The 26,950-nt window shown below is 36.5% G+C and overlaps 1 protein-coding gene across 6 annotated transcripts in view; it reads right to left on the reverse strand.

The window, feature by feature from the left end:
* GREB1L (GREB1 like retinoic acid receptor coactivator) overlaps positions 1-26,950 on the reverse strand; it is a 250,799-nt gene that overhangs the window by 137,635 nt on the left and 86,214 nt on the right. For 3 of the 6 annotated variants that reach the window (XR_014795353.1, XR_014795354.1, XM_084888067.1), the window contains exons 3-5: positions 14,071-14,178; positions 5,800-5,959; positions 5,395-5,592 (exon numbers count right to left, since the gene is read on the reverse strand). Coding sequence is in view for 3 of the 6 variants with exons in the window: in XM_084888067.1 (XP_084744193.1) it covers positions 5,395-5,592; positions 5,800-5,956 (355 nt within the window). In the remaining 3 variants the exon portion in view is untranslated. Of the gene's footprint in view, positions 1-5,195; positions 5,264-5,394; positions 5,593-5,799; positions 6,000-14,070; positions 14,179-26,950 lie in introns of those variants that run through there. The other 3 variants (XM_084888068.1, XM_084888069.1, XM_084888070.1) reach the window with 3 other exon arrangements.

Below are 26,950 nucleotides of genomic sequence, written 5' to 3' on the forward strand. Positions count from 1 at the left end.
GGCACCTGACCCAAGCTGGGCCACTGTAACATCCCACGTATCTAGACCTACTTGATCAGTCCAGGGATGGGCACTGGACATACACCATGCCAATCAGAGCATTTTCCTTAAGAATTCTGAATATGGAACCAGAGAGCATGGCTTGGTTAGCTCTGTGCAACTCTGCCCCTTGCCCCGTGAGAGAAGTCTGTCAGCAAAGATAGGAGGGATAGGGTGGGGGTGTGGTGGTGGTGGTGGTGGGGGATGCTCTGGCAGAGTCAGAGTTCGGATCCCTGAGGCTCAGCTGTCTCTGCCTTTCCCACGGTTTGGTCATGACACCTTTTGCTTTGGAATTCTTCCAATAACCTCTTCATTCTACCTAAGCTAGTCTGAGTTGGGTTTTTGTCACCTGCAACCAAATTAGGCTGAATGAAAGTATGATAAGTGCTATTTGAGGGAGCTATGGGAGAGGGAGAATGGACTCTTTACACACAAACGTGATGCAACCTCTATCATCACTGCCCAATATAAAGTGGAGAAGAATCATGCTAAATTCTTCCAGCATCAATTAATATTATGATGTTAACCAAATGCCAACTAACAATTGGATGCCATCAGTTAGTATATGAGAAATGAAAACAACATCCAAATTTTATATAAAGCTGTGGTGCTTATAAAGCTAATATATATGGTCTGGATCATCAAACTACAAAAGCAGACATAATAAAACTGGAAAAAAGTCAACAGAAGAAAGACTAAATTGATAAGGACAATGTGGTTTAACTATCTCAAGCTTGTAGATAACCTTTTAAACATTAAAAAATTTCAATTATAAGTTTAATGTTTGGAAATTGAGAAAAATAATATAAAAATGTTTTTGTGTTCCTTAGCTGGTTTGGGTCAGTAGATAGAGCATCGGCCTGCAGAATGAAGGTTGCCAGGTTCAATTCCGGTCAAGGTCACATGCCTGGGTTTCGGGCTTGGTCTCCAGTAGGGGGCATGCAGGAGGCAGCCAATCAATGATCTCTCTCATCATTGATGTTTCATCTTTCCCTCTCCCTTTCTCTCTTTCAAAAAAATATATTTTAAAAAGTTTTTATGAATTCTTTAATACTCTTTAATGAATCTGTTTTTACCATTCACAATATCATTTATATTTGTTTGAAAAAGTCATTTTTATATTCAGTCATATTAATTATTCAGTTTACAAACATTTTTGGAGGCTAAGAATACATAAACCCCTTGAAAAAAATTCTGCTGCCCCCACTCCCAGTAAGGGACAGGATTCACTGTTTATTTTAAACTCTGGAAATTGGAAATTGATAATAATGATGATGATATTATCATGATATTGATGGCAGCTAAAATTTATGGAGCACTTAATGTAAGTCAGGTATAGTGCTAACCACTATTTAAATTATGTTATTTAACCCTCTCAACAACTGTAGGTAGGTGCTACTACCTCCTTTTTAAAAAATATTTTACTGATTTATTTCAGAGAGGAAGGGAGAGGGATAGAGAGTTAGAAACATCGATGAGAGAGAAACATCGACAAGCTGCCTCCTGCGCACACTCCCCTCCCCACCCCTCTGGGGATGTGCCCACAACCAATGTACATGCCCTTGACCGGAATGGAACCTGGGACCTTTCGGTCTGCAGGCCGACGCTCTATCCATTGAGCCAAACCAGTCTCGGCATACTACCTCCTTTTCATAGATGAAGAAATTGAAGCTCAAAAAGGTTAGGGAACTTGCCCACGATTACATATGAGTCCAGAAAAGTTTAGTGATATAAGACATGGGAAGTTTACCATGTGAAGACAGATAAAAAGTGTACTATTCAACTTAGCTAAAGAAAAACTAAGAACAGTTATAATCCAGAGCTAAAATTATGAGGGGTGAATACAGTCTTTCCCACCAAATTCTAAAATACTAAATCTGGAGGCATTTTATAGTCCTAAAAGGAACACTAAATTTTTAATCAAAGGATTTATTAATTTACATGTAGACAATAAACCTAAAAACACATTTCCCCTAAGAAGTATCACTTTTGTTATTATTTGCTCCAAAAAGTAGTATCTTCCCAAATTCAGTGATGAGAGGATAACAACTGTCTATTTTTTTAAAATAAATTTTTACTGATTTCAGAAAGAAAGGGAGAGGGGAGATAGAAACATCAATGATAAGAGTGAACCATTGATCTGCTGCCTCCTGTACGGCCCACACTGGGGATAGAGCCTGCAACCCAGGCATATGCCCTGACTGGGAATTGAACCTTGATCTCCTGGTTCTTAGGTTGATGCTTAATTACTGATCCACGCCAGCCTGGTCCGATTGCCTATTGATGGCCAACAGAATGCTTGGGGAATTGTCTCTGTCACTCAGTAGTAATACAGCCATCTACAGCCTTGATTTACTCTATATTAGAAAGAGTGGACTAGATAGAACCATAATCAGCAGGTTGGTACAAATTGGTACAGGAATGTACCAACCTGCAGATTATTACAATCCTTTTTAGACCATCGGAGCTATATGGAACTTCAAGAGTATCAGTTAAAACATTCCCCAACAAATGATTATCAAACCCCCAGGAATTCAAATATCTGGTGTAACAGGTGGCTCTATTTTCCCACTGTTAGAAATGTATTAGATTATTAACCTAATAAAGATCAATATTAAAGTTCAATTAAAATCTCAAACAAAATGAAAGAAACCTTATTATCCCTGTAGGATAATTTTGAATTATCTTTGAACTAACCCCAAAAGAAAGATCTAATGTTTCTTTTAGAGGCTCCTGGAGAAAGCACAGGCAAGAAAGATAAGCTATCATTGAGGTGGGCATACAAATTACAACTTATTTGACAAGTGTGCCTCTAAATAGTTTCATTTTCTGAGAATAAAAGTAAAATATTGTCTAAAACCAAGACTCTCGCAGCAAATTACTTTAATTAAAATAAAATAATAGAGGGGGTCCTCTTTATAAACTCCATCTGCATTTCCTTAAGAAAATAGCCAAAGTTTTCACTTCACAGAACCCAATTTGCATTCTCCAATTATCTCCAATTTGAAGGTTACAGAGTAATCTAAATGGGGGGAGGGAAAAGTTTACTGAAACAGCTGTAAATACAAACTGAAGCAATCAAGGCAGTATTTGGAGGCCTAAAATTTGGTTGCTCTTCACCCTTTTAGACACTCAAGGGCCTCCCAGCAGGGTAGGAAACTACTCTATTCCAATAATTTACATAAGAAATTAGCAACCAAAATTTACATCTGAATGGTAACCCCCCAGAAGCTCATCAGGTGTGAAGTATCTGCTTATCTAAATTGCCTCTAAAAATAACTTCAGCTTCCTTAAGCCTTAGGTAAATACAGGATTTCCCATGACAGGAAGGTGGTCCACTGAAGCAAGTCCTATTAACATTGCCCTATTTTACTGACATTTTTATAAGGAACATTTCAGGGCCCTGAGGGAGAAGACTCTTAGAACTACCTTAGAACGAGTCAAATTGAAAAAGGCATGGATGAACTATAAACTGTCCAATTATAAACGATGCCTTTTGTGTTTAGTGACCATGTCACCCTCAGGTGAATTAAAGGGGGGGGGGGGAACAAAAAATGGACGCTAATTAATTATAAGAAACCAAAGTAGCTGATGGAATCTAAGTGTAGCTAGCATTTTGGGGTTGTCTTAGAAGATGAATCTTGTGCTGAGGTGAAATAGTTCTTTTTTGGTAGGAAAAAAAAATGTGCCTCTAAGATAACTATCCTCTTTAAAGTAACTATTCTCTTTAAAATAACTATTACTCTTCCCTTATGCTTCACAGACGCATTTGCTATCTACTAAATCACTGAGTTTATAACTTGGTGAGTCATAAACAGCTTTCCATACCTGCTTATATATAATATCAATGGATATCTCAAAGGCAGTCTGAAAACACACCTAGGGCACAGGAAAAAAAGGACACCCTCCCCCTATTTTTGGTATAAAATTTGATATTTCACAATGATCCCCTAAAACTTTTACTCTGGTTCTATTTAATTTTTACATAGAACAAGGTTCTTGGTGTCAAACCAACAATATTTTAAGCACTATTTCCACCTCTAGCTATTACTTGATAAATGAGTTGACTCATCAATTAAATAAAAGGCATGAACATGGCTATAAAACAGATAAATGGAAACCAAATGCCAGTTACCTCCCACACCACTACAGGTTTAAAGGCCTGTAATACATCAATGAGCAAATTGGTATGTATCATAATATATTAAGTCTCGGCAAAAGAAATCAATCACGTGGAAGTCAATACATAAGGAATGATATGCCAGAAGCAGGCCCAGCTCCAGGAGCAGTAGTATTTATTTGCTAGAGACCACCTGTGGTGAAGCAGGCTAGATAAGCTACAAGGAAGGTTATTCAGGTTTCCAAATCCCCTAGGTAGTTTATCAGATAAGAGGAAAAGGTGGAGGGAGGGGGAAGAAAGGGAGGGGAGAGGAAGAGATAGAGATAGAGAGAAATCAAGGAGAAAATAAAACTTCCAAACAATGCAGACTCATGAATCTGGTTTGGCATATTTGAATCTAGTTTATCCAAATTATTTGTACTTCAAGTTTTATAGAGGAACTGTCCTCAACTTTCACCTCCTTCTTCTCTTCTCCTCCCTTCCACCTCCAAGATTTTCATGATTTAGAATCACCCCTGGTCCAAATCAGTATAAATATAAAAGTTATACTTTGGCTAATATGTATAAGGTAGAACCCACATACTAATTGCGGTAGGAAGGTCAGAAAACAGCATTGTATATAACAAAATGCAGAAAACAGGGTATAAATTAAGTTGTGACATCACCAAAACCATGAAGTCCTGAACATGTTTTATATTAGGGCTAGGATTTTCTTTTTTAAAGTGTGGTAGAAGAGGTGGTTGACAAAAATACATTTTTCTCTTCTATAGATAATAATATACTGGGTGAGTGTTCAAAATAAATGGAAAAGGTAAATATGAATCATCTGATATCTCTGTTATTATTTTGTGGGTAAAAAGAAAGAAGTAGGAAAAGAAAAAAACACTAAAAAAAACTTCGGCAAGTAGTACCCTTCTTGCAGGAAGTACTTAGAAAAACGTGACCAAGTCTGCCATTGTCACATACCATTTCCAAAAGTCATCAACTGCAGTGAATCTTAGTCTCTTCATCGATAAGATGGGGTGATAATACTTACCTTTCTTATAACACCTGCTATGATGTCATAGGAGATCATGTAAGAGCATAATTATTCTTCATTCCTTTTTGTAATTATTGGTTTCTAGCCTTGAGCACCACATCTAATGAATGGAAACTAGTCAGGCGATATTAGGAGGATTAAAGAAAATAAAAAACAAAAACAAACAAACAACAAACAAAAAACACCTAAAACCCACCGTCTGTAGTGCAAGACCCTTCTGGGGCAGGTTTTTGTGAATAGGGAATTGGTGGGCTATTTGAATCAGACATTTCTTCATCATCTTCGTCATCTTCCATTTCATTCACTGTTAGATTGTTAGAAAAATCCAGGCTTCCATTTTGAGTGTAGCGGTGTACCAAGTCTTTATCCAGATCCTCCACTTTGGGTTTTACATCTGGTAAGCAGATAAATCATAAATAATTAATAAAAAAGATGTTGAGGAAAGATAATCAAAAGAAAAATTCATAGTTCTGAAAGATGTCTGAAGACAGGCAGACGAGCATTTTCTAACAATTAACCAGTTTATTTCAGAGGCCCCCAGTTTGGAAGGCCCACTCCTTTTAAAAAAAAGTCTGGAAATGTATGCGACTGAGAAACTTACCTGCAGGTGAGAACGGATGCTGGTCGGGGTCCAAGTAGAGCTGGGAGAAAATTGGCCGTGGCACCACACTACTACATCTCAGAGAGGCTTCTATGGAGTTGTGGAGAGCTTCCTCAAATCGAGCGGATTTCAGTTGCCCAGCATATGAATTCCCCATGGTCTACACCACCATTCCCCCCCCCCAAAAAAAAAGAGGAAAAAAGGGGAAAATTTATATAGTTAGAGGACCATATGTTTTCAGAGTACACATATAGTTGATATAAACTATATTCATATATCCTAACATAGGAACGATCTGAACTATACACATATTTCTTGTCACAGCAATTTATTTAAAGTATCTGTTATCAGGTCACATTGCCTTTTGCTTTTACAGTCCGAACACATTTCAAAAGCCGCTTTAAAGGCTCTTGTATCTGAGAATCAGGCAGTAATAAAGCCTTATGTCAAGTTCTCCAACCAGTAAATCAAGATTGACCTCTGGATTGTGAAGCCCAACCTGGTGACAACGGGGCCACACCTCCACCTGAAATCTGGTGGGCTACCATAACCCCACACCAACTCTCTCCATGGGTCCGAGTAAATCTCCACTTCTTTCTCTATTAAGATCTTATTACCCTAGGGGGAAAGATTCTTCTCTGGGGGAAAAGAATGAAAGCTTTAGGATGACATATTTAATTGACAACTTTCTGAAAGCAAGATTTGAGCCTTTTAAACTCAAGGACTCATTTATGTATTACCAGCATTTATTTGAAAAACACTATTGTGTCTTTTGCTCCATCTGAATCACAATCTTATCTGAGACTCTTTAGCAATTGATAGTAAGAAGTTCTGAAGTAATGGTCTTTGATTCTCATCATTAATACTTATAAAGAATTTGCTAGTTACAAAATTTTCCACATATATCAATAATAACTACAATTTTTCGTGTGCTATTGGTTATGATTCTCAAAGTAAGATCTAAGGTCCCAGAGGCCCTTTTTGAGGTTCATGAGGTCAAAACTCTTTTCAAAATTGCTAAGATATTACTTGCCTTTTTCACTCTTATTCTCTTGTAATATATGTAAATTTTTAGAGGCTGTATGAAGTGTAACATTCCAACAGATTGAATGCAGATAGACTACTCTTCTCATTAGCTTTCAAAAAAATAGTTGTTTTTCATAAAATTTGTTATTTATGTTGATGCATATTTCTTAGTTTTAATTTCTAATAAATTTAATCTACATAAATAAAATTCAGTTTTTTAAAGTATAAAAAGGTTCTGAGATGAAAAGTTTGAGAACTGTTGGGCTAGGCCAGTGGTCGCGAGCCACATGCGACTCTTTGACCCTTGAGTGTAGCTCTTCTACAAAATACCACGTGCGGGCACACACGTACAGTGCGATTGAAACTTCATGGCACATGTGGAGAAATCGGTTTTCGGCCTGGGTGAGTCTATTTTGAAGAAGTGGCATTAGAACACTCAAGGGGCCAAAGAGCCGCATGTGGCTTGTGAGCCGTGGTTTGCTGACCCCTGAGCTAGGCAGTATGCTAAGTACTTTATAAAGATTATTTAATTCTCAGTGTTCTGAAGTATGTATGACCTCTTCCCACTTCATAGATTAAAAAACTGAAGCTTGGAGAAGCCAAGTGATTTGCCCACTATCACCCAACTGGTAAGGGTTATATCTAGCCATGTGATGACAAATCCTGCACTCCTAGAGTATGACATAGGCTCAACTTGGGTAAATCTCATTTCAAGAGAGGCAATTTTGCAAATATCTTAGCCCTACTTTTCCCAACAAAGTAAGAGAGAGAGAGGGAGAGAGATATTAAATTTTATCTGGAATTCCAACTCTGATTGACTTCCTAGAGGAAATCCCTGGAGGACTGGTTGAGAAGGAAAGTTGAGTATGCATCTGGGCTCAGAGGAGAGAGAGCCAAGATCCAGTGGTAAGGACTCATAGAAGACATATGTAATCCCTCAAGAGCATCACCATGAAGAGACTTGGTAGAGTGAAAAAAAACTGATCAACTTTATTACAAATAAAAGCATAATTGGGCTTTGTTAAAAATGGTAATGATAATGTGAAGAATTGTAGAACTGACCCTAGACTTCTTTAGTGCTTAGTATGAAGTTCTGATCCTTCTCATTGTCAGTCCAATGCTATCATTGAACATGTAGTTGTTTTTGTTTTTGTGGTTCTTTATTTTCTTATTGAATTTGTTGAGGTAACATTGATTAATAAAATTACATAGGTTTCAGGTATACGATTCTATAACATGTCAATTGTATATTGTACTGCATGTTTATCTCCTCAAGCCAAGCCTCCTTCCGTCACCATTTATCCCCCTATACTGGACTCTTCTCTACCCTCCCCCACCCCCGTTTCCCTCTGGCCATACTCTTGTCTGTGTGTATTAGTTTTTTTTTTTTTTTTTCCTTAATCCCTTCACCTTTTTCACCCAGTTCCACAAACCCCCTCACCTCTGAAAGCTGTCCGTCTGTTCTCTATGAGTCTGTTTCTATTTTGCTTGTTCGTTTATTTTGTAGTTTTGAAAAATAGACTTTAAAAAGAGGGTAAGAACAAGTGAATTTGCAAAGTGAACATCCCCTCCACCCCTTTCTGGTTCTTCAGGATTCCAGGGAAAACGAAATTCATTCCAGTGCTTGGAATGAGAGCCTTTCATTAAGAGTTGGAATTTCTACTACAGCCTGCTAGCGTAATATTCCAAACTATTTCCCCCAGTTATGGTACACTTATACTGACTCAGCTGTACTCTCTCAACAAGTTTCTCTTTTGACCAAATATAAATATTTTTCAAGGTACTGAACTTGGGCTGTTAGTAAAGGTTAACTTTTAATAACAACTATCTGGAGGAGATAAAAAATATTTTTCAAAAAGTACTGTTAAAAGGATCATCATAGTTAGTGATAAGAAAGAACAAGAAAAACACGAATTAAAAAATTCATGGTCCCTGGCCGGGTAGCTCAGTTTATTAGAGCATTGTCCTGATAGCCAAGATTGTAGGTTCGAGCTAAGGTCAGAGCACATACAAGAATCAGCCAATGTGTGTGTAAATAAGTGGAACAACAAATCAATGTTCCTTTCTCTCTCTTTCCCTCTCTCTCAACCACTCAATAAAAGAAAAAGAACTGCATCTAGGATACTGCTTTAGGGTTGCCTGGTTTAATAGCTAGTTAGGCTATGGAGCAGGTAGATGGGGATCGATATATTAAGTAATAATTTACTTTTTATAAGGTTTCAAATTTTTATTCCCAAGCATTGTCTACTGAAAAGTCCAAGAAACAATGGCAATTCAATAACAATAAGCACTTCCTAATATCATTCCCACTGAAAAGAATTCAAGTTCCTGGAAGATATGGCCAATTCCAGATCTGGGGCAGGAAAGACAAAAGATGAACCGTGAGCATCTTGTTCCTGAAAGCAAAGAAGCTGTCAAGGACTAATGAGTGGGTCATTGTCAGAAGACACAGGTGCCAACATGAAGTGTTCCCATGAGCCCAACATTAGAGAAACCCAACATAAAAGAAGATAAATGCAATGAACTGAAGCATATTTAATAACTAAAAACTCAAAAATTAATTTTAATATTCAAGGAGAAAAGGAGAGCAATCCTTTTGGAAAACAAAACCAACAAAAACAAAGCATCTATTTGAACCCTACTACAAGACAAAGGAAAGAGTGAAGCATCCATCCTGCTCTTCCTGTACTTAAAGTAACCAAATAATCCTGATTATTGAGAAAGATATTTTTTTAAATGAAGAGTTCTTACTGTAATAAACATGGAAAGAATGACAGAATTATAAAATTACCAATTTGCAACCCTTAATGCAAAATTCATTTTAACAACGATATCAAGTGATACCATTAGATTAAAAGCTGATGGAGAACTTTATAATGGAGGGATCAGGGTGACACCTCCTGAATCCACTGATCAAGCTTAGCACCACTAAAAGTGAGGCACTGAGAGGCTGCGTGCCTCTCCATGGGAGATAATATGAAACACACACACCACCTAGGAAGTATTCTTGGCGATGGGTGTAATGATTATAGTCCAACCTCTAGAGCTAACTTGCATTTATAGGACCAAGGAACAAGTAAATGAAACCACAAAGAAACAAGCAGATTCAGAATGAGGGACAGGCGGACAGAGCAAATAATCTAGTTTCTGCAACAAGCCCAAGTTATCTAGTTTGAAAATAATGAAACTAGGGTTCAAATTTAGACTAAAATGCCCATGTCTTCCCCCTCCCCTGCCACTAAACCATTATTTGAAAGTGAAGATGGTAAAGTCTATGTGTTTATTTTTTTTAAACATATTAAAATATAAGCATATTGAGCTTTTTTTGTGTTTGATCCAGTTATACATTAAGTGGACTTGAAGAGATATTATCTCTTCCTAAGCATATTCCAAAAATCACAAAGCTAACCAAGCATTCAAAGCAAAAGATTTTTATTCATCCTCCTTGCTAAAAACCTTTAGAAAATGCAAACAGATTAAAATATGAAATTTCCAGTTTCTTTTAATGGTTCTGTAACATTTAAATGTGGATGGATCACTTGACAATTTCTGGAGGCCAACGTATTTTTGGTATTGAAATAAAAACCCAGACCTAATAACTTAATTATGTAATTAACCATTTTTACCAATAATAATTTATAGATATGCAATATGTCTTAAATTGTTATAGAACTAATTATTGTAATATCCCAACTCATTTAATAATTATTATTAAAAACTGTCATCATGAAAAGATAAAGTACAATGCTATGCTTCCTTTGTAACAAAGAGTTACATGTTACTATTGGAAATCTTTACTTTCTTCCTCCTTGAAATACCAGAAATTCTTCTGTAAAATAAACACATCTCGTCAGGACTCTCTGGAACTAGTATAATTACCAAAGGCAATCCCTGTGTAAGATCAAAGAAGCAAAACAATAACAGGCAACGTGTGACCTCTACCATGTCTCCAGAGACCAATTTTTCAACAGGGAGAAGAGTCAATAATCCAGAACAGAAAACATTAAATAAGGAGAAATGCTTCCAAAGTGTGGTTTACCACATCCATTAAGGCTGCCCCATTCAGAGAGTTCCCAGACTCTATGGTTTCAGACAACAAACTTCTGGGGATTTATCACAACAATCACTAAAATCTGCATAAAACACCAGAGGCAAAAAAAAAAAAAAAAAAAAAAAAAAAAAAAAAAAAAAAGCCAATGTCCCCAATGAAGAGAAGAATTTCAAAAGATACTATAATAATTTTCCACATCTCACTGGGTGCTTTAGAGGTAACAAGGAAAGGGCACAGATGACTTAATATTTTTCATAGGATATTCATCTAATTTCTCTTACTTACCTATCCCAATTTAATTTTCTTAAGAAGATTTTTGGAACGTGAGCTATGAACATTAACCAGATAAATATAATTAGTAATAACATATTAAAGACTTCTGCAGGTTTTGTTTTGGTACTATGGGGTTACTACATCTAGAAATGAGGCTTTGGTCTTTGTGATGTAATTGAATGACTAATGAGAATTATAAGGGTATAAAGAGATATAAAGGAATTCCTACTCACAGTAATTATAGTAAAAATAGAAATACCTTTAAAATCGACTTTTAAAAGCACCACAACAAAAACTCTGCCTGAGAATCAGCAAAATCTGATCGTTTTTCTTAGATACCACTGCCAAACAGCTGTCCGTCATCTTTCAAAATCAGATGTGAGTTAGGGACTGAACAAGAGTATCTGAATTAGTTAACTTGCTAAAAACAAAAACACCCATTCTGGTAAGTCAGAGAGTGGTAAAAGAGGGAATTAGCTTAAAAGGAAAAGCATTGGAAATTCGAAGCAAACTGAACATTCTGTTCTTATATGGATTTTGTTACTCCCTCTGCCTTCATCTTTCCACGCTGTCATCTGCCCCTGTCTTTCCATCTTCTTATTAACATTGCTAATTGTATTTGTCAGTTTTGCCATGATTTCAATGCTACTTAAACAGCTGTGGATTTTCTCTAGGCAATTATCAGTCACTACACTTAAGTTCCTAAATTAGTTGTTGAAAGGCACTTTAACCTTGAGAAAGGAGACATTGAACACACTCCATACTAAGCCTTACATTTAAGTATAGGTTGCTTTAAAAATGAGTAATTATAAAAAAGAATAGAAAAAAAAATCACACATACAAGTAATTCACATATTTTAAATTTATAAATCAGTAAGAAGATGCTAAACAAAGCCTACTGTATACTTCTTATCATTTTTCTTTTTCTCTTACTAGTACATATTGTAATATTCTCTCTCTCTATCTATCTATCTATTGGAACAGTTTACCAAATTCCTCCAACAGTTTCCTTACTACCTACCCGTGTTTCCCCAAAAATAAGACATCCTCCGAAAATAAGACCTAGAGCAACTTTGGCAGAAAAAATTAATATAAGACACTGTCTTATTTTCGGGGAAATAGGGTATCAGTGGATAACACCCTTCAAAGACATCCATAATCATATAAGTGGTACATTGAGGTCATGGGCTGGGAAAAGAAAGCTCTTATAACAGGCAGAATCCTCCCCCCTCCCACCCCGAACCCTTCAAAGAGAAAATTCTTTATTATATTTGCTTTTTAAATGATCTATTCTTAATTCTAGCATTTTCTTAAGCTACAAAATGAGCAAAAACACATTCAGGGAGAAACACAAGGTTTAAGGTTATTCACTAACTGACACCCACTTCTATAAAATACACATAAATTAAAAAAAAATCTTCTATGATTCAGAAACATTAAAATTCAACGATAACTTTTTAGAATTAATAAGTGGGTTTTTTTTTTTTTTTTTTTAAAGATTTGTAATATCCTGTTTGTGGGTCAGTCAAAAGCTTGTTAGAATGATTTTTAAATTAATGTAGGCTCATTTTTATCCCTATCTCTCCCCCACTTTCTGCTCCAAGGAAATAAAAGGGTGGTATTTCGGCAGTGTGAAATTCTTCACTGAGTGAAACACATGAAAATGAAAAACAATTTGGAAAGCATAGTACACTTCAAACCCTAACGATTCTCTCAGACCTATATTGACTCTTACGGTAGTTGCCAACATTTGGTAAGGATTATCCTTCCATTAGACAAAAGCAAGCATTCCTTAGATAAATCAGGAGTTTTGCCAGTGAGACTCATAAAACCTTTTCACAACACAGATTTTCAAGAGAATCCTTTAAGGTTTTAGGAGGCTGCTCCTTTTACTAAGTAACAAAATACACCCCATGGTGTCTCACTGACCCCACTCAGCTGTCCTTTGACCTCTTCAATTGTTGAAGCCTAACTCCAGGGTCCACAGAATTTGCCTCCCATATCAAAAAGGCCAATGTTGCTTCCTCCTAGCACCTGGTGTAACAAAACGCAACAGTTCTCTCTCTTCTGGCTCCGCAGCTCCATCTCTGACCACTTTCCAGATGTTCCAGGCCCAAATGTTAAGCCAATACTAGGTTTCAGGACCTGCGTGGTCACCGTGAGGGAACAACAGGGACCAGGCTGAAGTGGCAATGACCCTCTTGTTCTCGCTGGCCTCAAAAGGATACGACGGGTCATAAAAGAGGAAAAGATCTTTGGCCTCTCTTGAAAATGCCAGGCTATTTAAGCACATTGTAACTTCCAAAAGGAGAGACAGTCTTAGGTTATGCCCTGTCAGATGAGGGTTAGCCAAAACAGTACCCCTCAGTGCTCAATTCTAAGTTAACTTTTGATTTTCTTTGACATAGGGAGAAGAAGGACAATATTGCCTCTTTTTCTTTTCTAAATTACAAGCCTTCTTTAAAAAAACGCACACTTTTATAAAATTTCAGAAACATACATCTCAGGATAGTTTGATTCCAATTTTAATATGGTTGTTTTTTTCCTGCAGAGGCTAGTAATCTAGATAATTAATAATAATATCTTATTAGACAATTTGAAAGAAAGAACCAAAATCAACAAAGGGGAATGAAAAACTGAATTCTATTATCTTAATTTAGATACTTAGGAAATATAACCTAGAGGCTGTTGTAGGGGGGAAAAACTTATTGCTGAATACTTTTTTCCTTTTCTTTTTTGGTGGAGAGGATGGGGGAGGAGAGAGAAAAGCAGAGAGGGGAGGAAATGGAAGGAGAGTTCATAGAAATATCTGGTTAATCAGTTTAAGTACAAAATATTGTAGCTTTATTTAAATGATAACTATAATTTCATAAAACATTTTGGTCTTAAAAATTCTGGGGGTTATTATAATTGTACAATACCTTTGTTTATTTATTAACATTTTTGAGTCACGTTCATGATTAAGTTGGGATGTCAACACTTCAGGGAGCCTGCTGCCTAGATTTTACTTGTTTAAAGCTTTTTTGCACCTGCAAAAACATAAAAAATAAAAATATATACATAAAGATGAGTTATTTAACAAATGCATTATATTCCAGAATATAATAGTGTAAATATTTACAATTCCAGAGAAATGACAATGAGAAATGAATTATCAAAAATTACACAACTCATAACTGGCAAATACAGATATTTCTCCTTCAATACTCCCAAAATAATTATTCATAATGATATATATTCAAAAATAGTTTCTGTTGTTCTTAAGATTTCCTCTCACTAACTGTAAAATGAATAAACTTATCAAGTCTGCATTTTGACAGGTGTTACCATAATGCTAAAAGCCCGAAAACTTCTATTCTATTTTTAGGAATAAAACTAGTGAAAGATAATTTTCTTATTCTAAGTTTAAGTTTCTCTGGTGCTTCTCAAAATTTACCTCCTCAAAGAACTATAAAAAATATAAACATAGCTAATATTGATTAAAATTATTCTCTGCTTTTTAAAACAAATGCTTTAATAATTTCCCAGAAAAAAAGCCTTCCAGAAGAAAAAGAGCTATTGGTTTCCTTACTCTTTTGGGTGGTGTATTCTTAGAAGAAATCAGACTATTTATAATTTTATAACTGTGTGAAAATTACAGAGTACAAATTATTTTGTTCTCTAGATAGATTATGGTCAAAATAAACTACTGCATGGTCATAGTCATAAAACATAAGTAAAATAAAAACTATTTGTCATTGATTTTTAAACATAAACATAAGTGCTTCTATTCCTTTGTTAGTGTCTAAAGAGAAAACAAAAGATCTTCCTGAGAATGTACAAATTTCAATTTGCATATTTATAGCACTGAAATATTTAAAGTGATATTAACTTATGTTTAAAAACATTTTCATTTTACTCTCCTTTTATGTCAAATTGAAAGAGAGAAATGAGAAAACACCATTTTAGATTTTGAAATAAAAATGTTTATCTTACCTCTCTTACTGTCAGAAGAATGTCTTCAAGGCAAAAGAACAAATAGAAATGCAAGACCTAAATTTTCAAACTCATGTATTTCCTATCTACCCATACACAAATGGGCAGCCTCTTGCAAGTCTAGGAGTTTTGCTACCTACATCCAAACCCAAGATTACCCCATATGGTCCACAAGGTCAAACTGCATTACTGCCAATGAAACTATATGACTCCACAAGGACCTTAATGATTTTTAAAAAAGGTCCGTAATCCAATTCCAATAGCTTCAGAGTCTAAAATTGCTAATTTTTGGCCACGTGCTGCACACTTCACCTGCTAGTAATGACATTTTAGTATTTTCTTCTAATTACACTCAAAGCTAAGACCTTTGGCCCTGGGCCACAGACCCCTATTCAGGCTGCACACATTCTCTTAAACGACCTGATCCTTTGTTGTCACTCTTACTCTTTCATCTATTATTTACACCCATAGAGAAGGAAGATACTCTACCATTTGTATAGCTTAAAGCTTCTAATCATCTTAATTTCTTTGCCTTCCAACCTATGGTCTTCTTTATAGACCAGTGCCAAAAAGTTTGACAAAATCATTTTTTTTCAACCACATCACCCCCCCCCCCCCCCCCCCACCTCCCGCAAGCCCTTCTTCCCTTTTTCTACTCTCTGACCAAGCTCCTTCCCGGTTCCTTTGCTCACACAGGCACGATTCACAAATTGGCCTTTTGCCAACAAAATTAATTTCTAAATATAGAAAATCTCCACCTTGTTTTGACAGATCGATAACAATTATATTTTTTTTTCTTTCATCAAAGAGCCCATAAAATTAAAGAGAACGTTGCTTAAAATAACTAAAAATCTGCCCCCAGCCTCCCTAAAGCCTGGGCATAGAATTGTCAAAGAAGTTTCAGTATAAACAGTAAAGATGATAGAAAGTGGCTAAAACTTTTCAAACATCTTAATATCTACAGTTGCTCACAAGAAAGAAAAAGAAAAGAAAAAATAGAAAAATGAACTGTAAAGAAAAATTTGACGATTAATAAATGTTTAAATCTTTACATTTTAAAAGATTACTAATTCCCCAAACATCAACACCCTCACATAAAACATTCCGAATCCCTGTAATTTCCCCACACTCTCCCCAGACGGTTTTGGTAATGTCCAGACCCATTTTGCAAATCCAAAGCACAGAACTGTTTACCATGATGCAGATGTCCCCCTCAGATCAGGAGAGCCACAAAAGCCTCTGGTTTCCAAGTGGCTTATAAAATGGCATACAATCCATCTTGGCTCTCTCTTCCTCTACTGCTCAGCTTACTCTTGATTTCTAACAAACAGTATTTCCTTGTTGCCTGTCCTCTCTGCAGACCCTGAAGCCCCTTGTCTTTTCTTATTTTCACCATTTGCTTCAGCCAGCAGTTCACTGGAGACCCATCCATCTTGTAATGCCTAAAGTGACAGATGCTCTCAGGAACCACCACACTGCTGAGTGAACAAAAGATAACATCACCTCTAGGAACTCCAGAGAGAAATACAACTGCAACCTCAAGACAGGGGCTGACTTGACAGACATTGGACCATAAACCTCTTCTAAGCGAAAAAGAAAACAATTGCCACACACCAAAAAAATCTGACACAATCAAAGGCAGAAAAGAGTGATTATTTGTGGATTGCCTTTTCACTCTGCGGCTCACTTTTCCCCCCAATGCTTTTATATTGGGGGCAATTCACTTGCTAAGAGGCAACAGAAGTTCTGGGGTGGGGGTCGGGAGGGTGAAGGGGGGAGGTGAAGCTTTTCTCAAGTATCTTCTTTTCTTCAACAATATTCAAAGAGGAATTCACATATGTGTTTCAGTTAATCTAAGGCTTATATATGATACAGCACTCTTGAGCCTGACTTGGCTTGTTTGCGTCAAGCAATGTTGGCACTCAGAAATGCTGACTCAATCCTACTGTTCTGAAAGGCAAGTTCTACTGCTCTGAAAGGCATATGCATGCTTTGCAAATTAAAAGTACATTAGGAATTAAAAAGCAACGTGTGACACAATGTCAACAATATGGGGAGCTCATAGAAAAAGCTCACCATTCATTCCTCAGACAGCCTCCAACTTGGGTTAAAAAGACAGTTAACAAGAGGATTCTGGGAAGGACTACAAATCTCTTTTCTAACAAAGGAAAGGTCATTTTAACATCTCCCAGCAACAAACTAATGACAGGGACGCTGTAGATGCAGAGGACTCTGCTTGATGCTATCTGGCGTTCTTTTGTTTTTGTTTTTTAAGTATCTTAGTTAAAGTCTTCATTCAACATGAGGAAAATGCAAACCGCTAGCATTTAATTTTAATTTTAAGTATAACATTTAAATACGGTGAAGTGAAATTTCTGAAGAACAGAAAAACAAAAACAGGTTTGGAAGGCAATTAAGAATATTGTTCGATCAATGTCAATTATGGAGATTAACAACCCATGTTTCCAAAGGATAGCAAGCACGAGAGAGAGAAATCTCCTTTGCAGCGAAGCGCTATCATTTTCAAACAGGGTAAACAGTGCAACTGCCGGTTAAATCTAAAGGAAAGAGCCAACTGCTCAAAAAAAGTTCTGTTAATTATATTTCTAACAAAATGGAAGGGTTTACAATGACATTTCTTTAAGAGAAATAGTTAACACTCTTGCACAAAAAGCCTTTAAGTTATAATTCTTTTGGAGTCACTAATGACTCTTCCCATTCCAAGGTTACTAAAAATTGTTTTAAAAGATATTTTTTTTTCTATTGTGTTTGAATTACTGGTGGAGTAAAAGAAAAATTTTCAATTTGATAAGTCAACATATCTCGTTCTTAACATTTTTTATGTGTTTATTTCCTTAAACACTTTAGTGTATCTGAACAAATAAGCCAGTACAGATATTTCACAATAAAATTTTTTTGTTTTTATTTTATGCTGGCAGGACAGAAAATATACAAAATAATTAAGTAAATATATACAATTATATAACTCAATCTTTCAGGGAAAGATTAAATAATTATAGGATGTTGATCAATATACGAAGGTCTTGTTCGAATATGGACTTGATCTTTAGACAACTTTAACACACTGACCCTAAGTGACCCCACAAAAGTCCTGTCCGAAAGAACCACATCCTTCAACACTCTCAAACTTTGGCATTAATAGCAAGAGAGTGGTGTCTTTGGAATGACAGTTACATTATAGACCCAATTAAATGACCTACTTTTAAACACAATAGGATCAATACGCAAGCAAGAAAAGTACACCCCAGTGGAGAGTTCTGATTGCCTGATTGATCAGAAACAAAACAAAACTTTTCCTTTTTAAGGCTTCCTCCCAGATCACAGTCAGTGCCAGAAATCCACACAGGAAAAAAATCCATCAAAATGAAACCCTAAAAGGCTTTACCCTTCACCATCCTATTTGCACTTCAAAAACCTCTAAGTCCTTCAGTTAAACCCCAGGGCCGAACCATTTCAATAATAAGAGAGGTGGCCAGCGTGATTTATCTCCCATTTGGCCTCTGGACAGAGCTGTAATGTCTACGAAGCTTCCCTTCACTGACTCAAACCCTCCCCCAAGTCTCAACCTTCATGTGTGCAGCTTCAGATCTGCAACCTTATAAACAACTCCTACGCCCCTTCCAATCAGATGCAAGAACAACCTGTAACTCAAGATTTGGGTACGTTTTCTTGGCAATGCTTTCACTGCTGAGTAATCAGAGCGTTGAAAATACCAGGTTAAATTTCAGGTTCTCTTCAATACAAGTTGAAGAAGAAAAGAAACTTCTTTTAACTTTAGGTTCTTTTTTCTCACATGTTTATTGTCAGAACTTCTTCAATGTTTTCCAGTTTATACCTTGATATCCTTTACGTACTGGGACACATCAGGCAACTTCCTGCAGTGGTGTTCATCTAAACGTAAACCCTCGCATTGTCAGATATCTTAACCAATCCAAAAAAATGAAGATTTCACAGGTCACAGACTCCTGGGTCAAAAAGACCTTAGGAACAGATATCAGACCACTGTGACTCAACTGATTTATTATACCCTTGTTATCAAATGTGTACTATAACTGTCATCACACACACTCACACAACTTTCCTCCAGTAAAATAAACACCAAACAATGTCAACAGTTATTTAAACTGAAATACAGCTCCCAGAAATTATCAAATGTGAAACATGGCAAACGTAATTATTCCATAAAAATGAAAGGATACTTTTGTCACCAGGCATGAATTTCAAAATTATGTGTATATACTTCCTACTGTAAAAAGATAATGAAAAATATAAGCATCTTTTTCCCTACCTGTTCATTGTTTTCTGACTTCATTTAAATGAGAGGAGTTTTTCTAATTGATTCTTGATAAATTCCATCTAAAAGCCAAATTAGCAACTTGCACTAAATAATTCCACTATAATGAATCTAGTTCACAAGTTGATATTTTTGAAGTTATTTCACTCATTTCATAAATTAGAGATTCCATAGGCCAATAAATAGAAATGACTTTATTTAAACCTAACATCAGTTAAGAAAACATTTAAAAATAAATATATCACTGATAGTTAAAAGTACAAGAAATACAAATTTTTTCCAATTACAAAAATTACTTATATTTTTGGAGATATTTACCAATAAAATTATATTCCTCCCATTAAAAAAATGCACCACTAAGATTCTTATACCTCATTAGCAAATATTTTCCATTTTCAGAGTTCCAAATACTACAAATTCTAAAAAAACCTCAACCCTCACAGCAAATGATTTTATTGCATGCTACCAGGTTGAGGAATAATAGAATTGTATTTGAGATAACATAAAAATTCAAACTCTTTACATAAATGAAGAAAAATAGCTGGAAAAAACCTAAGGGACATAATTTTTTATATCACTGAAACAAACTGTGGCACTAATTATAATATTCAGGAAAACAAATTTCTTAATCTACTACATTTTATATATATTTTTTAAAAAAAGCTTTCCTCAGGGAATCAACAAGAATAATTGATTCACCGCAGAGGAAATATTCAATTTTCATTAAATATTTATTCAGTGCAATAGGCTGTTAGGTCTATTTAGACCTCAAAGAAGAAATAGTTCCTGTCTAGTAGAAATCAGGTCTTGAGAAAATTGAATGGAGATGAGAAGCAGTTCCTCAAGTCATAATACTATATTTCAAAATGACAATGTTAAAAACTGAAGATGTTCTATAAAATGTATATTACTTCTTTGAAAGCTGATATGAATAAAGTGACGCTTAAGACAGTATTAATTTTTAATAAAGTTTGATTCTATTAAGGTAGCACAATAATATCTGGATGTTCAAGATCTGCAGTTACCAACTCTTCTATTCTGTAACCATACTAGTCACCTATCTTCTCTGGGCCTGTTCCCTTACCTATAAAATGGGAGGTAAAAATTAATATGTTTCTAGATTGAAAACACTATGGTGTAATGAGATTGGAGAAGAGATTCCATTCACAATAGCAACAACAAAAATAAGACCCAGGAATCATCTTAATAACATATATGTGATAACATCATTTTCCAAATTGCACAACTTTATCTAGGTGATTTAAGTGAAAATGTACACATGCAACGAAATATGCTAATTTCTTAAAGAGAAGCCTAATCGTTGTAAAAATATATTTCTCAAACAAAATAACAATACAATCCCCCAAAATATCAGAATTTTGGGGAACATTATTAAAACATCCATAAATTCATCTTTCTGTGCCTGTTCAAACTTTTCTCCCATCATACTCCAATATGAAACCTGTTCCTACCAATTAAAAAAAATTTTTAAATTGATTTTAGAGGGAGGGAGAGGGAGAGATAGAAACATAAACATCAACCAGCTCTACCTTTTGCAACCTCCCCCCCGCTCCTGCCCCCATTGAGGAGTGAGCCTGCAACCTGGCCATGTACCTTGACCAGAAATTGAACTGGCTACCTCTCAGTGCATGGGTCAACGCTCAACCATTGAGCCACACCGGCCAGGCTGTTCCTATCAATTAGATTTTATTCCTGTTCCCTGGAAATAATCTCAAATCCATCTCTGTGCCTTTGTTCAAGTAGTCTGACCCACTCCTTACTTAATTTTTCAGGCAGTCATAATCAGTTTCTTACTTAGCTCACATTTATCTTTATTATTTTAACCACCACAACATCTAGCACAGGTCTAAGTGTATAGCTGGCACTTAAGACATAATGATATCACAAATATTTTCAAGGTAAAACTTACTAATATTGAGTGAGTACGGAAACTCTGTCTCTATGGGTACTTAGAATACTTTTATTTTAAGAATTGAAAAATTCTTCCTTTAATTTTTTGAGTAGATAATACATTTACCAGATTAAAAATCTAGCAGTAAAAAGTAGTAAAAAGTGTTTCCTCAACTGTCGTCCCACAATCTCCTGTCATAGGAAACTTCTTTTATTGGTATATATATATATACACATATATATATATATATACCAATATACATATACATATACATATACATATATATATATATATTAAACATATTGACTCTTTTGGACATTGCTTATTTAAGGTAAAAACATTTTGGTGAGACCTCTATATAAGCAAATAAAAATCTTCCTCTTTCTTTTTTGTGGCTACACAAAATTCCCTGGATTGTATATAACATGATTATCTTAAACTAGTCTCTTAATGTTGCAGTTTCTTTTTTTTAAAAAATAAATCTTTATTGTTCAGATGATTAGAGTTGTTCCTCTTTTTTGCACAGTTTCTGATGTTTGTTATTACTCAAAATATTGTAATAATTAACCCTGCATTAATTAATACACACTAATTTAGCACTAGTTGTTTAAATGCCTAAAATGAAATTTATGGGTCAAAGGATATACAATATGCAGTTTCAATTTTGTTAGATACTGCCAAACTGCCTTGTTTTTGTTTTGTTTTAGCAGACCCAAAGCAGTCTTCATTTCATCCACACATCGGAAACATTTTTAATTACAGTTTTCTAAGGTCTACATCAAGCGGTAAAAAGCCAAGAGCACATAAAATTGGTTTGAAGGAAATTCTGGTCATGAGGCACTAAGTGAGGGATGAATTAAGGGTTGAACCAATTTATACTCCCATGATCAATTTACGTATCTTATACCTTTCTACAATATAGAGTAGTACCTATTTTGGATCTTTGTCAATTGGACAGATGAGAAATGATATCTCAATGTAGTTTTCATCTGTATTTTTCTTATTAGGAATGAAACAAAATATCTTTTCAATTCATTTTCATTTAAATGTCATTCTCTGAAATGTTCAGCCTTACCATTTTTTCTGTTTGGTTGTGGGTTTTATACTTGATTTACAGGAGCTCTTTATATATTATGGAATGTTGTCCTTTGGGCATGATATGAGTTGCAACATTTCCCCCCTAGTTTGCCATTTTGCTTTTGCTTATGGATTTATTTTTCCATGCAGTTTCAATTTTCATTTTATCAAATTTTTAAATGTCAAGCCAGTTGCATGGGAACACATAACTCACTTCACCTGTTTAAATAATCTACATAAGCCAGTGTTATATTTCCTAGAGGCACAATGAAAGCAAAGGAGTGTAATAGAGGGGGAGAGAGATAAGGAAAAACATCTATCTAAAGAAACAAATTCTCAAAAATGTTTTTTTTTTCTCTTCCCAATTTAAGAAAGATTCTAAAGCTTTTTCAGCTTATTTATAATTTTGTGAGGGTAACAAAATAGATATTTCCACTCTATCCTACCCACTCTAGCTTTTGCCAGGGGCATACACACACACCACCGCCACCACCACCACACCTCACCACAAAAACAGAAGGTTTTAGAGAAGGAGAATGGACAAGGTATGTCTGAAGTAGCCAACAGCAGCCTAGGATGAAGTTTTTGATTAAGTAGTTTCTAATCCTAGAAGAAATAAAAAGAAAGAACATTTTTCCAGGCATTCTTTTTCTGCATTTTAGACTTTCAGTTAGTGAAAGGGCTGCAAACTTCTGGTAGAGGGAAGAGGACCCCAGTCAAAAATGTTAAATGCGGTTTTTTCCCCAACAAGGATGTTATGAATTTCCTTCCACCATCCAAGAATTCCCACTACCAGCTCCTCTCCCACTTCCTATAGCTATTCTACCTTTCTTAATCATACTCTGGGAGTATCGTGGAAAGTGAATTAGGAACCAGATCAAAGGTTCCTAAACCTAAGAGTGTAGGAAGAGGTGATGGGAATGCACATCATCGGGGTTGAAAGGAACAGAGAAGAGAAGCCCTTGTGGTAGGCAGTTAGTCCAATCAGTTGCTTATTATTGTCTTTGCTGATGCCTCCTACATCTATATGTTTGGCTATAAAGTCTTTTCTGAGTTGCTGCTGTCCCCTCTACCTCAATATGGCAACTCAATATGTCCAAAATTAATATGTCCAAAACAAAACTCATTATTCTTAGAGTGAAAGTTACCCTTATTTCCCAATTTCATGAAATACTGTGAACTGTGGTAGGAAGGATGATAAAGGCAGTCCCTATCTCAAAGAGATCCCAATCTAGAGGTAAATATATTTTTTAAAATTTCTTTATTGATTAAGGTATTACTTATGTGTCCTCATTCCCCCATTATCCCCCCAATCCCGCCTACTCATGGCATCACCGCCCTGTGTCTGTGTCCATTGGTGAGGCTTATATGCATGCATTCAAGTCCTTTGGTTGATCCCTCCCCTTTTACCCACCCTCCCCTACCTTCCCTCTAAGGGTAAATACATTTTTGAATGTAAATATTCACTAGAAGTTGGAACAAAGTACTATAAAAGCACAGAGAAAGTAGTAATCCTATCTGGGCAAATAAAGAAAATATCAGAGAAGAGATGGCATTTGGGTGGCTTTCAAGGATACATCTAGCAGAATTGGGTAGACCTCCCACCTATAATACAAGGTTAAAGGCATGGTGTATCTTAAAAATTTTGGGAGTTGAGTTGCAAGAGAATACAAAAGTAGGTTGTGCCTAGTCTGTAAGGGACCTTATATGCCAAAGTAAAAAGTTGAATACCTAAAAGCAGGAGAAAGCCAATGGAAGATTTTTTTTTTAAATGAATTAACATAATCAGATTTTTTTTAAAAAGAGAAGATAACTCTGGGAGTATCGTGAAAAGTGAATTAGAAACCAGATGAAAGGTTTCTAAACCTAAGAGTGTAGGAAGAGGTGACGGAAATGCACATCATCGGGGTTGAAAGGAACAGAGAAGAGAAGCCCTTTTGGTAGGCAGTTAGAAGATCAGGACTCCAGCTCAGGAGTGGGGTCTGGACAAACAGAGCTTGGGGACAGATGGCTGCCACACAGATCATTGATATCAGTAATGGTGAGGTTACCCAGGAAATGCTGCTAGGGACAAAGGGTTTGGAGTAAGAGGGTCAAGCAGGGAAGCCTGTTGAAGGAGGAACACCCAGCAAACCAAATGGAGAAGTAGGAGCGATAGGAAGGAAACCAGGAACCCATAGGCTTGTGAAAGTCAGGAGACAAGAGAGTTTGGAGGAATGGGAGGTGGTCAACAGCTTCAATAGGTGAGAGAGGTCAAATAGGACCAAGGATGAAAATGTGCCATGGCGTATAGCAATTACTCTTCCAAGAAGTGTGGTGAACTAGGGTGGAAATAAATTGGTAGCTACAGGAAAAAAAAGTGTAATTACCAGGAAGGACGCTTGTATCTCAAGGAAAAGAGATGGTAGAGCAGAGAGGAGATGATTAATGGAATAAGGCCCGGGGGGGGGGGGGTTTAAAGGAGGTAGAGGGGGAAAGGAAGCAAGGTGCACATAGATGACAGAGCCACCAGGCAGGAGCCTGGATCCCTGATGAGAGCAGAGATGCTGTATCAGCCTTGGAAATTAGCCTCCAAACTTTTTGTGGGAAAGAAATAAATGTCCAAGTTGCTGTTTGGTGTTTCCTGTCATTTGCAGACAAATGTAATCTTAACTGATGCAGGAGAGAAGGATGTTGTGGGGGGAAAAAACAACAACAACAAGCAAGCACCTCTCTGAAATAGCACGGGATGTTCAGAAGACAAGAGCAACCTGGCCTTCTGAGACCACCATGAGTGAGCGAGGGAGCGGATTAAGGAAGATGAAAATGTAGGCCCAGGTGTGAGGAGTTGAGACCGGATCCTGTAGATAAAAAAGGAGCCACGCAGAAAGGTGTTGAGCAAAGGAATGACACGTTCCCATTTCGCCTTCGAATAGATTCCTCTGGTGGCATTGGAAGGGGATCATTAGAAACTGGTGACGAAATGACACAGGCAAAGGATTCACAATGAAGCCTAGGTCTCTACTTGGCATTGCTTTTCTCACTCCCTCTCCTCCGCTGCCCCCCCCCCCCCCCACCACTCCTGTTAGCACTTCCATTCAAGCAGGCCATTTCCTTATCACTCATTCAACAAATATTTATTGAGTGCCTCTTCTGTGTCTCCTCCTGCAGATACAATGGCAGAAATGGTCTTTGCCCTCAAAGATCTTAGTTAGGGATACCAGCGCTGGAAGCTTCATATGTGATATCTCATTTAAGCTTCAGAACGCCTTACGACAATTTTATTATTAAAAAAAAAATAATTACCAGTGAGATAATCCAGTCTTAGAAAGTTGAATGACTTGCTCAAGGTCACATGGCTGGCTAGCTGATAAATGGTGGTGCCAGGAATCAGACACAGAATCGTCTTACTTCAAAGCATGTTTTTTTAGTTACTTGGCTATGTTATCTCTCATGCAACTTTGTGTGCTGGGTTAAGTACTACGGCAAAGAGTACAGTGGTTTGGATTATTGCAGCTTCCTAAGTGGATGTTCTTTCTGCATCTGGCATGTTCCAGCCAGGCAGTTTTTTTCTGAAATGCACAGTGGGGAGGATGGTGGCACCCTGAGGAGGAAGATGAGCTTTTGAATGGAAGGTAATGCATGCAGGTCTTAGCTAGGCTGATTTTGGGACACTGTGACACACCCAGTTGGACATATCCAGCAGTCATTTCATAGATGAATGTGAAGTTGAGGAGGGAGCAGGTTTGGAGATAAAACACTTGGCGTCACTAGCTCTTACAGGTCAGCCGAATCCAAGGCAATTACTGAGAATCTTTAGGAGCTCCTGGAAGTGAGAGGAGCACCCCGCTGAGAAAAGGGCAGTGGGTACAGGCTTGAAGAGAACAGAGCTATATTTGGAATAATGGATCAGGGGTAAAGGAGAGGGACTCAGCCAAAGCAGTCAAAGATACAACTGGGTTATATTTAGGGTTATGGGGCAACGAAAATATAATGATATCCATCTGTATGCCTGAGGGATTTTCTCTAGTAACCATCACTATCTCAAGAATAGGAAACCTTGCCAAAATGCTATTATTTTACCAGTTCTTTTCTCCCATCCTGACTTAAGGCCTTGCCTGTGAGTTCCCAAAACACTCTGAATTTACCTTTGACCTGTTAATGAACACTGGAACTATCAGGTTCTATTTAACTCAATCTCCCTCAATCCTCAAAAAGTCCTTAAGATTTAAAAAACCTGTGTTTTTTAAAAAATATATATTTTATTGATTTTAGAGAGGAAGGGAGAGGGAGAGAGAGATAGAAACATCAACGATGAGAGAGAATCACTGATCAGCTGCCTCCTGCACACTCCCCACTGGGGATCGAGCCTGCAACCCAGGCATGGGCCCGTAGATGGAATCGAACCTGGGATCCTTCAGTCTGCTTGCTAACACTATCCATTGAGCCAAACCAGCCAGGGCAAAACCTGTGTTTTTTGTTTGTTTGTTTGTTTTGTTTTTTTAATATATTTTATTGATTTTTTACAGAGAGGAAGAGAGAG

Source organism: Pipistrellus hanaki, assembly GCF_964339955.1.
Source record: "Pipistrellus hanaki genome assembly, chromosome: 6".
NCBI lineage: Eukaryota > Metazoa > Chordata > Mammalia > Chiroptera > Vespertilionidae > Pipistrellus > Pipistrellus hanaki.